This window comes from Bacillus rossius, chromosome 13 (assembly GCF_032445375.1).
Source record: "Bacillus rossius redtenbacheri isolate Brsri chromosome 13, Brsri_v3, whole genome shotgun sequence".
In the NCBI taxonomy this organism is placed as follows: domain Eukaryota; kingdom Metazoa; phylum Arthropoda; class Insecta; order Phasmatodea; family Bacillidae; genus Bacillus; species Bacillus rossius.
The window spans coordinates 2955203-2972381 of NC_086340.1; the positions used below are offsets into that span (position 1 = coordinate 2955203).

The window sequence follows — 17179 nt, forward strand, 5'->3', positions numbered from 1 at the left end:
GCAAGCACGCAGCCAATTGGAAGAAAACCGCCGTCATTTATAAACACGCAACCATGAACTAAAAAGTTGTAAAACAGTCGAAAACAAACTTACGCCCCTGGCTTCTTTGTTATGTAACAGTTTTCGGAACAAATCTCTTCCAACAAGGCCCGTCGGAAACGCAAGGAGGCAAAACGCAAGAAAAGTTGGAAGTTGAACAACACTTGCGTCGCGTTCTTGCGCTCTTTCGTAGTTGTTTAAACTACAGGCCTCGATAACGAACTCATTTCGTGGCTTGCCCTGGTACACGGACAGTGAGATTGTGCTGCCTGAACTCATTTGAAAATGCGCATCACACTATACACATCCGACCAAGCAACTTGACTTTTCCATCCGTCGGAATATTTCCCTAATAAAGTTTGACCAACAATGAGTATTTGTCTCTCAGAGACTTATTTCGATGTGGTTTACTATTTATGGCGTATTTTTGTACGGATTTTATTAGCATATCCTCGGAAAAATTCAAAATCTTGATTGAATTGTTTGGACATGAGTTTTAAGACCAGCAGTGCTATTATAAAAAAAACATCTGAACGACCAAATACAAACACCACAAACCCGTATTCTGGCAACAATTGACTGTCGCAGCTGAAACCATAGATATGATCCATCCGTCCGTCAAAAAGTATGAGTTTGCCAAACTTTTGACGGGCTGACGGATGTGATTTTTCTGGCCCTCCGATTGGCTGCAAGTCACGTGACCGACGCACGTATGACGGACGGCAGGAGGTGACGGGCCATTGTAATTTCGCTCCATAACGAGAGTGTTTTAATAAATGACAAAGTGTGCCTGGGACGCCATTGTGCGCGCCTTAATGCGTGTCATAAACTGTGATGTACGACTTGAAACAATCCCAATAAAGCAAGTAATTACCTAGCTCGAACACTCGCTGCAGTATTCACGGTGGTTGGCGCCCACTCGCTCTCTCTCTATCTCTCTCTTTCTCTCTCTCTCTCTCTCTCGCTCTCTCCATCTCTCTCTGGCTGGCTCTCTGCCAGGCCCGTGACGTCACGAGTAGGGGCCTCATCCCCCGCCCCTCTCTCCAACGGGACTTCCCCTCGTAGGGGAAGTTTAATGGCCGAGCAGGCGAGATGGCTCCAGCCAATCAGAGAGAAGCACCCACTTCGCCACAACACAACTTTCTCTAATATAAACTAAAAAAAAAAATACTACAAGCTTTCTAAATAACACAATATAGCATAAACACAATAAATAAATAATTATCATATAGTTTGCCTGGATGCTTCCCCCGACCGCGTATTTCCAAACCCTAGATTGAATCGCCGACGTGTGCCTGAAATGCGCTCTCGTTGGCCGCGCCTTGGGAGGAGAAGGAGGGATACGGCCGCAAGGTGGGGGGGGGGGGGGGGACCGCGCATCTTTCTTCCCCTCCCCCTTCTAAGATCGAAACAAACGTTACCATCATAAAAAATTCGCCACAGCGTACACACCCTCCTCCCCCGCCAGTGCCACGACCCAATTCCAGTGTGCTTCAAGGGCCAGCACGCGAGCCAACCTAGGGTTTGGAAATACGCTCCCCCCCGACCACAGAAGAACAATTAACTTGACAATTTTCGGCTAACTTCACCATCCTGATACTGCAAGCCTCGGCAGCAGCAGCGTATTTAGAAGGAAAAAAAAGGGGGGGGGGGCACAGATACACATGCCCTTCTCCGCCTCAGAAGGATAAAATATGCACTGGATAGTACGACTTTAGAAGTAATAAACAGGTATTATACTAGGTTCCTAGTGAAAGTGTGGTGACACACTTCCTCCACGAGAACTACTGATGGGGTTGCCTTGGTGCTGGCCCGGGATAATCAATTAAGGACAAGAGGGCCCGGAAAGTTTCCATCGCCCTAACCCTCGAACTTCTAATGATTAACAATGGGTAGACAAGAGCCAATAAAAAGACTCGTACTTCCCCCAGCGCTGAGTGGCGAGATGCGGTGTTCACAGTGGCTGGCTCTCACCCCCTCCGGAGCTGGCTCCATGCCAGGCCCGTGACGTCACGAGCAGGAGAGGGGATGTTAACCTCGCTTCATCCCCTCTCCTAAATGGCCCACGACGACCCCTGAGCCCCGGAATGAGCGTGGCGGACACTGCTCCGTGCACGACGCCATCTCCGTCCCGATAGAAGCGTGGCCCGCTGCATTGTCAGCGGGGAAAACAAGCATTGCTTTGGATTTGGATTTTATCAATTATTTTATGAAGTTAACGGTTAAAGTCAAGGTCGTAAACCCGGCGGCTTATGGCGCCTTGTAGATGCGGACTTTAGGCTACTTTGCTGACTTTTTGTTCTTGGCAAGAGAGGCTAAGGCAAAAGTCTTTTGAAATTTTTTGAATTTTGGATTTTTTTAAATTTTTTAGGAATAAAATGGGAATTTTTTTTCCTTAAAACGGAAATTTTCCTCTCGAAATAGGGAATTTTTTTATTTTTCAATTTTTTTAAGAATTATTTGGTGAATAATTCCCCCCCCCCCCCCCCTCCTCCTTCAAAGAAAACCCTGGAAATTATGACGGATTTTGCGTATAAATTGGTACGTTCAGTACCGACAAAAGAGTTTAACGGTACAAAATAAAATGTTGTTAACCTCTAATGTTTAGTATTTGACTGTTTATTGTTCAAGAGTTTACGTATAATCGACTTGTTATAGTGTGGTAGGATCAGGATTGTTTGTTGTGGTAGTGGTACTTATAGACCTGGTAGTTTGCGTTGTACTTGTAGCAGTAGTTTGAAAGTAGTTAGTGCATAATTGTATGACTAATTTGTGGTAGTAATCGTAAATTGTATCAGATGGTACGTGTAGTAGGACTCGCGTTGCAGATGTAAGATGTGTTGGTGTGTTGGTAAGTAAGAGCTCGAGGCTCAAGTAGCAGTGTTACGGGTGTCTGTGAGCCACACGGGTACACAGCCAGAGTCTCACGTCGAAGAGACTGTCCTCTTGCTGTCGTGAGACAGCTTGTGATACGCCAGCCAGCGGCGCCCTTAGCGCCCGGCCAGTCAGCCACGTTAATACTTAACATTAACTTTCAGGTTCTAAAACATTCAGGGAAGATAATTAGTGATGTGATTTACAACAATGAGGAAAACTTTAAAATATGTCCTGATTGTTTGGTGTTATCATTCGGAATTCTGGTAAACCACTTAGGTTAGCTGGAAGAAAGAGGGTAAAGGGACAGAAACGTGCTTCTTTGATTTAGAAAAATATATTAAAATTAAAAAAATCACATTATTTTTATATTTTGACGTGATAACGTCTTATAAATCGATGAACGCCGGCAGCACGCACGAAAAAGCATGACTCATTGTCACGTTCCGCCTGAGCCGAGCGTGCAAGAACCGGTCAACCACCGTGCGAGAAAATCTTCTATAATGTCAAACAGGTTAAGGCGGGCTTTTTAGCTAATTGTTCGTGATTATATTTAAACAAATTATTTAAATTAAATTTGCAAAACTGTTAATAATATTTGAAAATTTAAAAGTATGCAATTTTTCATCAATGTTTTCTTATGACGTTATCACGTAAAATTATCGTCCGTAAAACGATTTTACAGACAACCCCCTTTTTCTACTAAGTTAGTTACAAAAGCCACTGAATAAGTAGACACGCCCAGGCCGAGTGCAGACTGCTGGTAAGGGCGAAGAGCAGCGCCTGACCGCAGCGGCCGGGTGTTGCAGAGGACGAGATGGAGATGCTGCAGAGGATCGGCTTCACCAAGACGGACTGCCTCAACTACCTGGCGCCCGACTCGGGCAAGGCGGAGGACGGCAAGGCGGACTGGCAGCACCGTGAGTCACACACCCTCAGTCAGGGACTGGGAGCACAGTGAGTCACACACCCTCAGGCAGGGACTGGCAGCACAGTGAGTCATACACCCGCAGTCAGGCAGGGACTGGTAGCACAGTGAGTCACACACCCTCAGTCAGGGACTGGCAGCACAGTGAGTCACACACTCTCAGTCAGGCAGGGACTGGCAGCACAGTGAGTCACACACTCTCAGTCAGGCAGGGACTGGCAGCACCGTGAGTCACACACCCTCAGTCAGGGACTGGGAGCACAGTGAGTCACACACCCTCAGGTAGGGACTGGCAGCACAGTGAGTCATACACCCGCAGTCAGGCAGGGACTGGTAGCACAGTGAGTCACACACCCTCAGTCAGGGACTGGCAGCACAGTGAGTCACACACTCTCAGTCAGGCAGGGACTGGCAGCACAGTGAGTCACACACCCTCAGTCAGGCAGGAACTGTCTACTTTCAGTCACTGGCGGATCCAGAGGGGGGGGGGGGCATAGCAGCATGGCCCTCCCCTGAACCCGGAATATATATTATAATTTTCTCCTAATTCCTTACCATAGTTTCTCCAAACTTACACAGGTGTTATTTTACTGCAGTGCTATAGATAATAGGACGTTTTAAAACTAGAAATAAAACCAACTAAATATTTTTAAATTCTAAATGTGCGAATATTGTATTAGAAAATTTAATTTGGCCCTCCCCTGACCTTCATTCTGGATCCGCCCTTGCTTTCAGTGACCCCTGTGTCTGCGCTCGATGCGGGCAGCCACGGTCATTAGTCGCTAATGGCTAGAGACCTGCAAAATTCGCGGATTCATTGACCTCTAGGATAGACTCCACAGTCCTTTAAATACTCGCGGAAATGACACCTGTTCATTGGCTACTGACGCGTGAGACGTCTCAATTAGGCTGTCCGTAATTCGGCACTTTCTTGGTTTAGTGTTTCCCATTGGCTCACAGTTCCCCGGATAAAATGTGGGCCAATCGCAGAAGAGGTACGAAGGTATAGTTGTATTGATGCTAGCCTATCGCGAAATGAATTCGCGAATTTTGCATGTGTCTACAATGGCTCGTCGCAGTCACGCGGCCTCGCGCTGATTGGTCGCGCGACCATACAGCCCGTCTCACACTCGGCCGGCAGCAACATTCATAGTCCTAATCCATGTTTACAGACCCGGGAAGTTCGCAGAGTCATTTGGAGTTAGGCTAAAATGCACACTACCATGTATACTCTACCCACACTTGCTTTCCTATTGGCCCTTCTTTTGAAGAGGTCGCTGTGATTCGGCCACACTGCTGCTAGCCAGTAGCTGATTGGTCCACAGTTGAAGGGGGGGAGTGTCCGGACAATTGTGAGCCAATCATCAGTGCAATAGAGTGTGCACATGTTCTTAGTTAACCTTGATACCAAAAAAAAAATCCGAGAATTTCCGCGTCGCTATCTATGTTATTTGTGAATGTGTTTTTTTTTTTTTAATAATTTTTAAATTGTTCAGTTAACTAGTTTCTATTACCACGCCTTTTTTAAAATATATTTTTTCGTGTAGGATTGATATTAGGGCACTTAAACGGAGACAGATTCCCCGGAACATTTCACTATCGCGTCTCTGCCGCTTCCACAGAGCATGGAAACGTAAACAAAAGGCTACCGATGAGATTGCATTTCAAGGTAACGAAATATTAGTTTAATTGAAAAAATATATATATACAATTCGAAACCATGGTACGGGCAGAATTTAGTCACATATTAAAAATAAATTACAAAGTAAAAATATATTACTAGATAAAAATAACTGAAACATTTTTTAACGTATTTAGAACATAAACTACCGCCCCAGCCAAGTAGGTACTCTGCTTCTATTGGTCGCAAGGAGCAACGTAAACGGAAGAGCTAATTTGTACGGGTGCCATTGTTCTTACCCTATTCTTATTATGCAATAAAAAAAGATTTTTTTGAGGACTACTTTACTTCACCGCCATAAAGAGATAAAAAACTATTTGTGTATCACAAAATCCCTCAAGAATACAACAATAGTGACATAGTCCATGCACAAAATTATGATGATGTTGGTTAGTTCATGTCTTACAGATAAGCCCCTGTTGTCCAGAATTATCTCTGGAAACCTCTTCAATTTTCAACCCTAACATTTAATTTGATCTCTAATTGCACTGCATTAATTCCGTTTTCACGTGTTCCCAGTGTAACATTTCAATTGCTCTTTGCTGTCCTGTTCCTCCTAGCATTGCTGCCGAGTCCGGACGCAAAGACAATATTCACTGGGGCATAGAGTCATGTTTTGACGAGGCCGATAGTTTCAGCATTCTTCAGTGATATGCGGACTCTGTTCAAATAAGCACCTTCATACGAATCGCACTGCCAGTATGGTTGTCAACATGGTGTATATTGAATCGAATCCACAGCAACGAAGATTACTGAATGGCCAGTAACACACAATGTAGTTTTTCAAGAGGTTCTTCATAAAAAAAATTTGTCAAATATTTTTTTTTTTTATAATTTCACACACACACATCTATATAATAATCATCGTTTGAACAATATAACAAGAAAATGAATTTTTAGTAATAATATTGTTTATATAAAAATAAAGTGTTTAGAATATTATTCAGTTTCAACGGGCGCCTGACAACTAACTGGTAAGCAATTGCGGTGAAGCAACACAAGTGATGTTCGGACCAGGGCTGGGACGCCTGTGGAGCAGAAACAGTTAGCGCCGAGTGAAAAAAGGGTGGGTGGGGGGATGATGGTATCGACCCACTGGTCCTCTGCACGGAGCCTGTACACTCTGTTCCACACGAGGCGAGACTCGCCACGACAGGCTTGCGAGGAACCATCCGACCTCCTCAAGTGACCGTTGCCACGTGACGAACAAACAACAAGCACGTTTACACAAGAGCTTTGATCTGGCTAGCTGCACGCGTCAGCTGTCCAGAAGTGAACGAGTGTGTACGAGTCGCTGTGCCGCCCCGATCCCTAGGCCCCTTTCTACAACGGCACGCAGACGGAGACCAGCTCAACAATGCGACCAATAGAAGCCGAGTATTTGGCTCCGGTGGTCGCCACGTTTGTTTGTTTTCTTAATACGTTACGTAGTGCAATCTCATTGGCTGCCATTCGCTTACGTTCTCGTGCAATGCGGACGTGCCACTGTGGAACGGGCTTTAGGGCCTCCCGTCCCCGGCCACGTGACATCAGTGGGTGCCAACCCACCTGATTTCTCGCTCAAGCACTTAACAATTTAATTTTTTTTTTTTAAGTTATACATCTTTGAGGCACGTTATGAAAAAATGACGAGAGGAAATTTTTACGATGCGCGCGCAACACGCAACAAAATGTTCACAGAATGAAAAAAGGCTACATACAAATAAATTTAAAAAATTGTGATTTTAAATCTTAAATTTTATTGATTGTTTTTAAAAACTGGTCCATATCATTAAAAAAATATATTTATTGAGAATATTAGCGATATTGATTGTGTTTATAAACTTTTTCAAGTGTATATTCGAGTGTATTTAATTTATGTAGTGAGGTTATGTTTCCGTGTGCATAATATACGACCGTAACCTAACTCGCGGGCCGTATTCCAGAACGTGTCCAAACAGAATCCCAGTAAGGGAACAGATCGACAACCATTTTAATGAACGGTGCCCTGCGCGAGGCTATAAACTGGTTTCAACGCATTCTAGACGTTTCACAACCATCGATACAATTGTTAAAGCAAAAATTCTAGATGTAGCAGCACCATCTCTCAAAAATAGAAACGGCTCTCACAAAAGCAAAAACAAAAACTCGAAAATATACTAAACCTAAGATTTGGACTAGATTTTTGACAAGTAAGTTAATTTTATTAAAATACTGCCCATGTTGTTGAAATCCATTAAACAGTTAACAATATAAAGTTTTCCTTTGGCTTGTGAAGTTTGGTTCGCGTCATCCACAGATGGCAGCACCGTGGTTACACATTTCCCTTACATTCACGAAATTAGGTACTCCTAACAAATGCCGTATACCGAGAGTTAAGATTTTACGTTTAAAAAATAATATATATATATATATTTTTTTTTTTAAGGAACTAGATAAAACTAACACTTACCAGTTCGTTCCTCAGCTGTGGAGTCAAACGCTGGTAGAGAGTTGTGGAAACGACCTTTCTGACAGGGCATGCCACAGCCACCAAGCAAGGAAGATAAAGTTTTTTTTTTTTTTTAATCAGCGCCCTAACAACCTGAAAGTCGTTAACATTTCTGTGAAAGAAAATGTTGGCTGCCTTGATTCTTTCATTGTTCGTTCGTTGCTGGGAATATTCACCATAAATGTTTCAGATTATCTATTTTTCATACGGAACAACCAAAACACTATGCTAATGTATTATTATATTATTTTATTTTATAACTTTAAAAACTGCATAGCTGCAAAGTATTAGTGTTGAAAATCATAAATTCAGTTTAAACTATTAAAAAAAAAAACACACACACCCGCAAACACGCCTGCACACGTGACCATGGCAGTCATGCTTATCATTTCATTGCTACCAATAAAATTAAACATTGTCAAAAAAGTTTCGTAGGTATAATATGTAGTTTGCAGCTATACTCAGTACGCCACTTCGTTAATGTCTGTAAAATTACTTTCCATTTAAATCAATACTACGTTAAAAAAATTTCTATGTTTTCTTCACATTTAAAAACTTAGTTTTCGATGTTGGCATTTCGCAACCGCCCGTGAGGTGTCAGTCAGCTGTGGCGACTCGGCCTGTTGCAGGGATGCAAAACCTGTCCATCTCGTGCGCCCTCGTGTGCCTCATCGTGCTGGGGTCGGCGGCGCTGGTGGGCGCCTTCGGCGTCTTCACGCACCAGATCAGCGCCGTGCTGGTCACCGGCGTCATGTACCTGCTGGCGGGTCAGTACTCTCTCTCTCTCCCCTCCCACTACACACCCTGCCACAGAGCACATAGCCGTTCTCAGTCGGGATACCTGGGGATCAGGGCCGCAACTAGAGTCTCTGGCAACCGGGGCATGAATTGATTCATGCCCCCCCCCCCCCCCTCTTTTTTGCACATACCACACCAATAAAGCGGATGTCCGGGGGCCCTCCCACGGAAAAATGGTGCTATTTAAGCATTTTCCATACCTACATGTAATAGTTTCTGTGCTACTGTAACTTCCATGCAAAAACTTTTTACCAGTTATAGTAGGAATTACAATGCAAGCGATTTCGGCGCCCCCACAGCTTTGCGCCCGGGGCGTATGCCCCGCTTGCCCCCCCCCCCCCCCTAGTTACGGCCCTGCTGGGAAAATCCGGCAAAAAGTACACGAAGACGACCAATTTAAAAGATTTAATTTATCGTGTACGTTACACGTGTTAGCGATCAAATTAAAAAAAAAAATTGTTATGAATCTCCAATTATAAAAAAACAACTTATCTATAAGTTCAAATTTGCCTTTCGATAATTTTTTATGAACGTCCTTATTTGAGTTACCACAAACACTCATAACGTTTTAAACAGTTCTTATGCCGAAAATCTGAAGTTATCTACAAATATAAATTTTTAATGTTGGTATGTATGACGTTGACAAACTCTGACACCGTTTGACCGATCGCCATGACAGTCGGCACATCGAAGCGTTTTTTTTCTCCAGTTTCACGGCGCTCGCTTCCCAACACCACCGCCTCGCGGCGCTGCAGTCGCACGGTCCTCTGCGCGACGTCTCTCGACTGCGAGTTCACAACAAGCGCATGATTTATATATATAAAAAAATTGGTTGTCTGTAAAGTCGGTTTACGGACGATAGTTTAACGTGACAACGTCATGACGAAACATCGATGAAATGATTTCATACTTTTATGAATAAAATTGAATCATTTTTATAATTATCACTATTTTGTATGGCTACAAAGAAGTAGTGAAATGAAATCTACAATTTAATTCATAAATTTAATTTTATTTGCACTCATTAATTCAAATATGTTTATTAGATACTTTAACGAAGAGATTATTTTAACTATACAACTTTTATACATGTTCGCTATTTAACTTCTTCCAATCTGTGTTATTCTGTTAAGGATAGGACGATGATAGGAAAAGTAGGAAACGAATGGGAGTGTTTCAAGTTTAATGTGCCTCGAAAAAAAGTCAAATCGATGGTTGTTCCAATCGAGTGGAAGACAGATAGATGCGACGCAAGCGTACTATGAGCGTAACGGGACACATTTTCGTGCGTGCAGCCGGCGTTCATCGATTTATTAGACGTTGTCACGTCAAAAAAAAATTTAATTAAGTTTACAGATCGTGGGGGTCACGTGTCCTGAAAGTGGGCCGCAAGTCACTTGTTGCTCGCCTCCTCGGAGCTCTCTACGGGACTCGAAGCCGCTCTGCACGGGTCGCCGCTGGCGTGACCTTTGCGGGCCGTATTGACCAGTGAGGGACTGTGAAGTGAGGGTGAGGAGTGGGGAGGCGACATGTCCGCACTAGCGGCGGTAAGCCCTCCAGGAGGCAGTGGGGGGGAGGAGGTAATCAGCGCTGGCACGTCGCAGCGCCGGGCAGGATTGCGGGCGGCAATACCATGTCCCGAGCAGTATCACATCAGTACAGTCAGCTGTGCGGAACATGAGCACGAGATGTTCACCATGTCCAGCGAAACACAACAGAGTTTCCTGACCACCACAAGTTTCCACTGAACATTTTTCTAGACCACGTTTACTCCACTAATGCTCTGTCACAAGGAGTGAGAAAAAGGAGGGGGGGGGGGGAGGGACTGGCTGCCCTCTTAAGTCATCTATAAACAAAGAACTATTATCATGTCTACTGTGGCGTAAATGCATTTTTTTATTTACATTATGTATCTTTTTAGATATTTTTGTCAATGCAGTATTCAAGAGTTTTTAATTTTTTTTTTTTTACCCTTTCTTCGCGTTTCTTCATCACATGCCACATAGTAAATTTTTCGGTTACTTAACAGAATAATACTACAATTATTTTTTTCCGCAAAACATTTAATATTAATTTTGTGTGTCCGGCTCGCGGATTAGTTTTAAAAATCGATATCTGGCTCTCGGGTTGGTTTGAAGAATGATACCAGGTCCTCGGAAAATTTGAAGTTGTATGTCACTGCTCTAGCATCACCACTAAGAATTATTAAATGCAGTGTTCTATCACAGACGTGATTTAAACTCATGTACCTAAATTATATATCTGCTCGAAAAAACAATTACTTAGCAACAGACTGCGGTGCTGGCAGAGCAGGTGGAAGAGATCTAGGAGTTCAAAGATCGTACCGTTCAGGCCATCTCCAGCATTTGGCCCATTGTTGAACCTGCTGCTTTCAGCCTGCCTTAACACCTATCCGCTACCCCGCCTTAATCACACGAGCCAAGGTTTGAAATAATACTCACGGTTCGCATGGTGACAAGAAACAGGGATCGTGAAATAAGGGAAAAAGTCAAGCAGAAAGCAATCTTCGCCACGAGATGGCGAAGGCAGACTTTTCGCCGACGAGCCAGATGTCCTTGATTTCGCTTCGCCGAGAGATGAGGTTAAGGCGTTAAGGCCCGGTCAGTGCTCTCCGTGAGGTTCGTGGAAAAGATGTAGGAGGAGGGAGGGGATCTGCTAGTTCGTCAGAAATGCGTTAGGGCGGGCGCCGATACATGCCAGACAGCCCTGGGACATTAGAACGGGGCATGACTGGAGCTGCTAACCTAAGCCTTTGAATATATATACTGTATAGAAGTCGCCAGCCCAGGTTAAAATTTCTAATACGGTTTTGAGGTAGTTGGTTAATTCACCGCCGCAATCGCCACCATCTCTAGGGCATCGACTTGTGGTGGTCCCTAGCGGACAAGTGTCGAACTCTTCAAACACCCCTTCCCCCTCCTGTTGAACGACGTTGAGCTGCAGTGAATGATGGATGAGGGGTGCGGGGAATGACAGCGGGTGACAGCGCTGCGCTCTAACGTGTAAATAACAACTAAGACGATACAGGGCGTTACGGCAGCGCACTGCAGCGGTGAAGTTCCCAAGCTGCTCATCATACGCTTCTGAAAGACGTAGAGTAAATCCTATCCACTCGCGACTTCTATACAGTATATATATTCAAAGCCTAAGCTGAGCTCTAGGAAGAGGGCTGTCCTGTGACACTGAGAAAAGCACTCTGTCACGAAGCTGGACACTGTTACCTGTAGCATTCGTTGCCTGAGGCGGGAAGAATAATGATGGCTTATGCTTGGCTGGCGAAACCACACCAGGCTCTCGGTTGCGGAGCTGTGAAAACATAGCAGGACTCCGGTAGGAAAGTTTGGATCAGGATGAACAAAGTTTATATTATTAAGGGTTTTTGGTGAAAAATAATTTTGTGCAATTATTTCAAACTTGCGGCACACGGCCAAGATGTAGTTGTGACAGTAGGGCTCCCGGAAACTTCACTTTACTCCTACCTTGAGCCTGCTAACATGATTACCAGAAACGTTAATAACCCTTAAAGCAAAGTAATATGTGATCGATGTGTTGCAGCCACGTTCGCCCTGTTCACACTGACCATCCTGCACTTCAAGAGGCACCAGGTGAAGTCGCGGCCCGAAGGCCGGCCGCTGCAGTGCGACGCCTCCTCCGCCGCCGCCATGCTCGTGGACGGCGTGTTCGCGTCGACGGCCGCTCTGCACGCGCGCCAGACGCTCGACGGCAGCTTCCTGACAGCACGCCTGTTCTCCAGCGGCTGGAGCATGGAGCTGGGCTGGGGCGGCATGGCGCTCTGCCTGCTGGCCTCCGTGTCCTGGATCCTGCTCTCCAAGATCATGCGCTACAGCCCCATCTCCACGCTCATGTCCTAACTGGCCTGGCCTCTTCTCCAGCGGCTGGAGCATGGAGCTGGGCTGGGGCGGCATGGCGCTCTGCCTGCTGGCCTCCGTGTCCTGGATCCTGCTCTCCAAGATCATGCGCTACAGCCCCATCTCCACGCTCATGTCCTAACTGGCCTGGCCTCTTCTCCAGCGGCTGAAGCATGGAGCTGGGCTGGGGCGCCATGGCGCTCTGCCTGCTGGCCTCCGAGTCCTGGATCCTGCTCTCCAAGATCATGCGCTACAGCCCCATCTCCACGCTCATGTCCTAACTGGCCTGGCCTCTTCTCCAGCGGCTGGAGCATGGAGCTGGGCTGGGGCGCCATGGCGCTCTGCCTGCTGGCCTCCGTGTCCTGGATCCTGCTCTCCAAGATCATGCGCTACAGCCCCATCTCCACGCTCATGTCCTAACTGGCCTGGCCTCTTCTCCAGCGGCTGGAGCATGGAGCTGGGCTGGGGCGGCATGGCGCTCTGCCTGCTGGCCTCCGTGTCCTGGATCCTGCTCTCCAAGATCATGCGCTACAGCCCCATCTCCACGCTCATGTCCTAACTGGCCTGGCCTCTTCTCCAGCGGCTGGAGCATGGAGCTGGGCTGGGGCGGCATGGCGCTCTGCCTGCTGGCCTCCGTGTCCTGGATCCTGCTCTCCAAGATCATGCGCTACAGCCCCATCTCCACGCTCATGTCCTAACTGGCCTGGCCTCTTCTCCAGCGGCTGAAGCATGGAGCTGGGCTGGGGCGCCATGGCGCTCTGCCTGCTGGCCTCCGTGTCCTGGATCCTGCTCTCCAAGATCATGCGCTACAGCCCCATCTCCACGCTCATGTCCTAACTGGCCTGGCCTCTTCTCCAGCAGCTGGAGCATGGAGCTGGGCTGGGGCGCCATGGCGCTCTGCCTGCTGGCCTCCGTGTCCTGGATCCTGCTCTCCAAGATCATGCGCTACAGCCCCATCTCCACGCTCATGTCCTAACTGGCCTGGCCTCTTCTCCAGCGGCTGGAGCATGGAGCTGGGCTGGGGCGGCATGGCGCTCTGCCTGCTGGCCTCCGTGTCCTGGATCCTGCTCTCCAAGGACATGCGCTACAGCCCCATCTCCACGCTCATGTCCTAACTGGCCTGGCCTCTTCTCCAGCGGCTGGAGCATGGAGCTGGGCTGGGGTGGCATGGCGCTCTGCCTGCTGGCCTCCGTGTCCTGGATCCTGCTCTCCAAGATCATGCGCTACAGCCCCATCTCCACGCTCATGTCTTAACTGGCCTGGCCTCTTCTCCAGCGGCTGGAGCATGGAGCAGTAATAATTTCAAACCTTCTTATTCTTCTTTTAAACCATTTTTGCTATTACTATCCTTTTTTTTTAAATTTTAATTTGGCTTGCTAGTACTTTTCTATTTTTACTCCTCTTCATTACCCACCTCTTTGACGCACGTGAGTATTAACAAAGTTCTGTATATCATCCTTTGGCTTCTCTGAGGGAAATTCATGCTTCATTTCAGGAAGGCTCTGCTTTGTCTCCCACGCTCCATCAATTCTCCTCTCAAGACATACAAAGCTGTTTCCCCTTGTATCACACCGTTGGTCGGCCAAGCATTCCTTCTTTAAGTGATCTCTCTCTCGTGTTAAATTTCACTAGGCCCCCCCCCCCCCCCCCCTCACTTTTCCCCAGGTAAGCAGGTCAACTGCGGGCATCGTATTTTCCACATTTCCTTCCTGAATTCTTCTCAATGCTGTTGCTGCCACCTCCTCCGTGGCTTCGATGAACAGTAATGGACACAACTATCCTATATTCACTTACAGCCTAAGTTCTACAGTAGCTGCCATTGAGTGTGGTTGTGTTCTTTGGACTGTCATCGCGAGTGAGGAATCGAACATTGGTTTTTTCGAGAAAGTGCTAGGCACTGATAGGAATATACATTTTGATCAATATTGTAGTGGTGTATGCATAGTTTGTATTGTTAAAATGATTTGTGAACATGGGCATAGATCTGGGAGGATGGGGAAGGGAGCCTACCCCCTGGAATTAAGAAGCCCTTCACTGAGGGGGCCCGCTTGCACTTTCAAAATTATGACTGTGAAACTGGTTTGACACACGTAAATGTCAAAACTATGTATTATTGAAAAAAATTCTGAATTTTATAGAGTTTTATGGTTGTTGCATACTTATTGGCCAACATACGAGCAGTATACAACATACACGCATCCTTTCCCGAGATGACTTGTTTCAGTTAAAACCCACGTGAAAAACTCTCTCGGCTCCCTTGAGACTCTACAATTTTGCACCCTTGTTTGTGAATAATTTCATTGGATTATCAATCAAAAGAGAATTTCTGGTAAAAAGCTACCAACCATATACATTACAAAAAATATCACTTATAGCCTACTCTCTGCTTCAGACTTCAATTTGCATTTTTTCATTAATTAGCTTATAACTTGACTATACTCAGTTCATTTAGAATAATTTAACCGTAGACACGCTCAAAATTGAAGCTTGCAACATCATTTTGAATTTTTGCCTTGAAATATGAATTTATTTTATTCTAGAAGATTCTAACGTTTCTGTTCCCGCCTACGCTGATCTCAGTGGTGGATGCAGTAACTAGCGGAAGTGAGGAGAGCTGGCCCTCTCATTTAATAAAATAACAAGTTTATCTATTCTCCTGTTCCTTATATCTGTTAACAATTTTTTTAAGTTGGGGTCGGAAGGAAATGAGCTTCAGCCTACCCCCTCCCAAGTATCCACCACTGTGCTGAAGGGCCTAGTGCCTAACAACCAATCCCAATCCTTAATACAACTGCACAGCTGTGACTGGGGGTGGGGCTATGACCCAAGCACAATGGTCGGAAGCCGGTCGCACCGCCGCCAGGCCATCCAGGTCAGAAGCCACCACAAGTGATTACAACTAACGCACAACTAACTGCAATCTCACCTGCTGCAACGATACACTTCATCGCCACAACACTGGAAGCGACGCGTGCTGTGGCATCAACGTTAAGAGGCAACGAAGACTCTTGATGAGGCCTAGATTTTCTGTTTCCTCGTATTGTGTGTTGTGAAGTAACTGTGCGAATCAACAAGCAATTTTCGTCGACACTCACAGACAGTATGACTGGCCTAAGAAGATACGAAGAGATTTAACTAGCGAATTAGCTACTATGTGTATTTAAACTCGACTAAATTTATTTGTGTACAAAACACGTTAAAAAAATATGGCCTAATATGTGCTTCTTTTAATGTTTCCATGATTTAGGAGCCATTAAAGCATCTAATAAGGAAATATGTTAAAAGTCATCAACCGTAATGGATGAGATGAAGACTTCAAACGAACACAGTACTAGTCTTTGTAATTAGATGTATGCAATACAGTAATCCTGGTTTTGCCCCCAAGTTGTTGTGGATGGTGGTTTCACGATACTTTTGTAACTTATCAGTCTGAATCAAATCTTCTTTTAATTTCACACTTTCGCTGCCTTCGTTTCACAATAAATCTAGTAAGTGTAAAACAATTTGTTGACTCAAACAAGTTTTTTGTCTCAAGCAAAACACAAGAGTTTGAGAAGTCCTGAAGCTAATTGTAGCGAACATGGTTTTTGAAGTAACTTAAAGAACATCCACTGCTCATTGACTTCCCTGACTTTCTTTGAAAACTTCTTCATAACTGAACAGTACACTTTCGTAAAACATAGGACATATTCAACTTTCAAAAGGTCTCTGCTCAACTCGACTACATACCAAATTTGATTTTTAAAATTTCCCACTGAATTAACATAAACTATATCCACATAAGCTTGTGTACATTAGTTTTCAAGTCTTCCAAGATGGTTTTCTTTAGCATGCACTGTATTTTTATTTGCATTTGCAAAAAAAAATTGTATACCTAATAGTCTCTCATGTTTAATAATTTATTACTAATCCACCCCAACATTACTTGTTACTATTAAATAGTGCTAGTAGTGAGGAAATTATGTCAATAGTTTTTATTCCATTGAAACTTTGTGAGGAAGTGTTCTGTATTTGGCTTTGCCTCTGTACATTATTATTATGACAATGTGGTTATGTTACAATAATGTTGGAATGCTGTGTTGAAAAAAAAAAAATCTGCTTCACTTGAGCAACTTCAATAATGTTACCAGCAGATGATGTTCATTGGTGGACTTGCTTTGTAGAACCATCTATTTGCATTGTAAATGCTAGTCAAATGGCTTAAGTAGGTGAAGATATGTAACAGCATATAATTAGGGTAAACTGCTTGAAACAAATCAACATTAAATTTTCATATAAGCATGAAGATGCAGTTCATGCAAATTACATATATTTTAGATTGCCATACTTTTTAGTAAAATAATAATTTAGCTAATCATTTGCAATTAATTGAGCTCCTAAGTATAATAATTTGTAACTTTAACATAATCTAGGATGCCATATAAATCACAGGTGTCAATAAATATAGTGGGTTAATATAATTGAATTTTGAAATTTGACCAAGATTCTAGAAGGCTAGA

The 17179-nt window shown here is 44.7% G+C and overlaps 1 protein-coding gene across 1 annotated transcript; it reads left to right on the forward strand.

Moving 5' to 3' along the window:
• The first annotated feature begins 8593 nt into the window (after positions 1-8593).
• LOC134538102 (uncharacterized) lies at positions 8594-12773 on the forward strand. The gene is made up of 2 exons (XM_063379124.1): positions 8594-8759; positions 12367-12773. Exons 1-2 carry the CDS (start codon positions 8624-8626, stop codon positions 12681-12683), a joined length of 453 nt encoding a protein of 150 aa, XP_063235194.1. The 5' UTR covers positions 8594-8623; the 3' UTR covers positions 12684-12773.
• Positions 12774-17179: the final 4406 nt, after the last annotated feature.

Coding starts and splice junctions, on each gene's coding strand:
- LOC134538102 (XM_063379124.1), top strand. CDS start 8,624: ATGCAAAACCTGTCCATCTCGTGCGCCCTCGTGTGCCTCATCGTGCTG. Junction 8,760..12,366: donor CGTCATGTACCTGCTGGCGG/GTCAGTACTCTC, acceptor GATGTGTTGCAG/CCACGTTCGCCCTGTTCACA.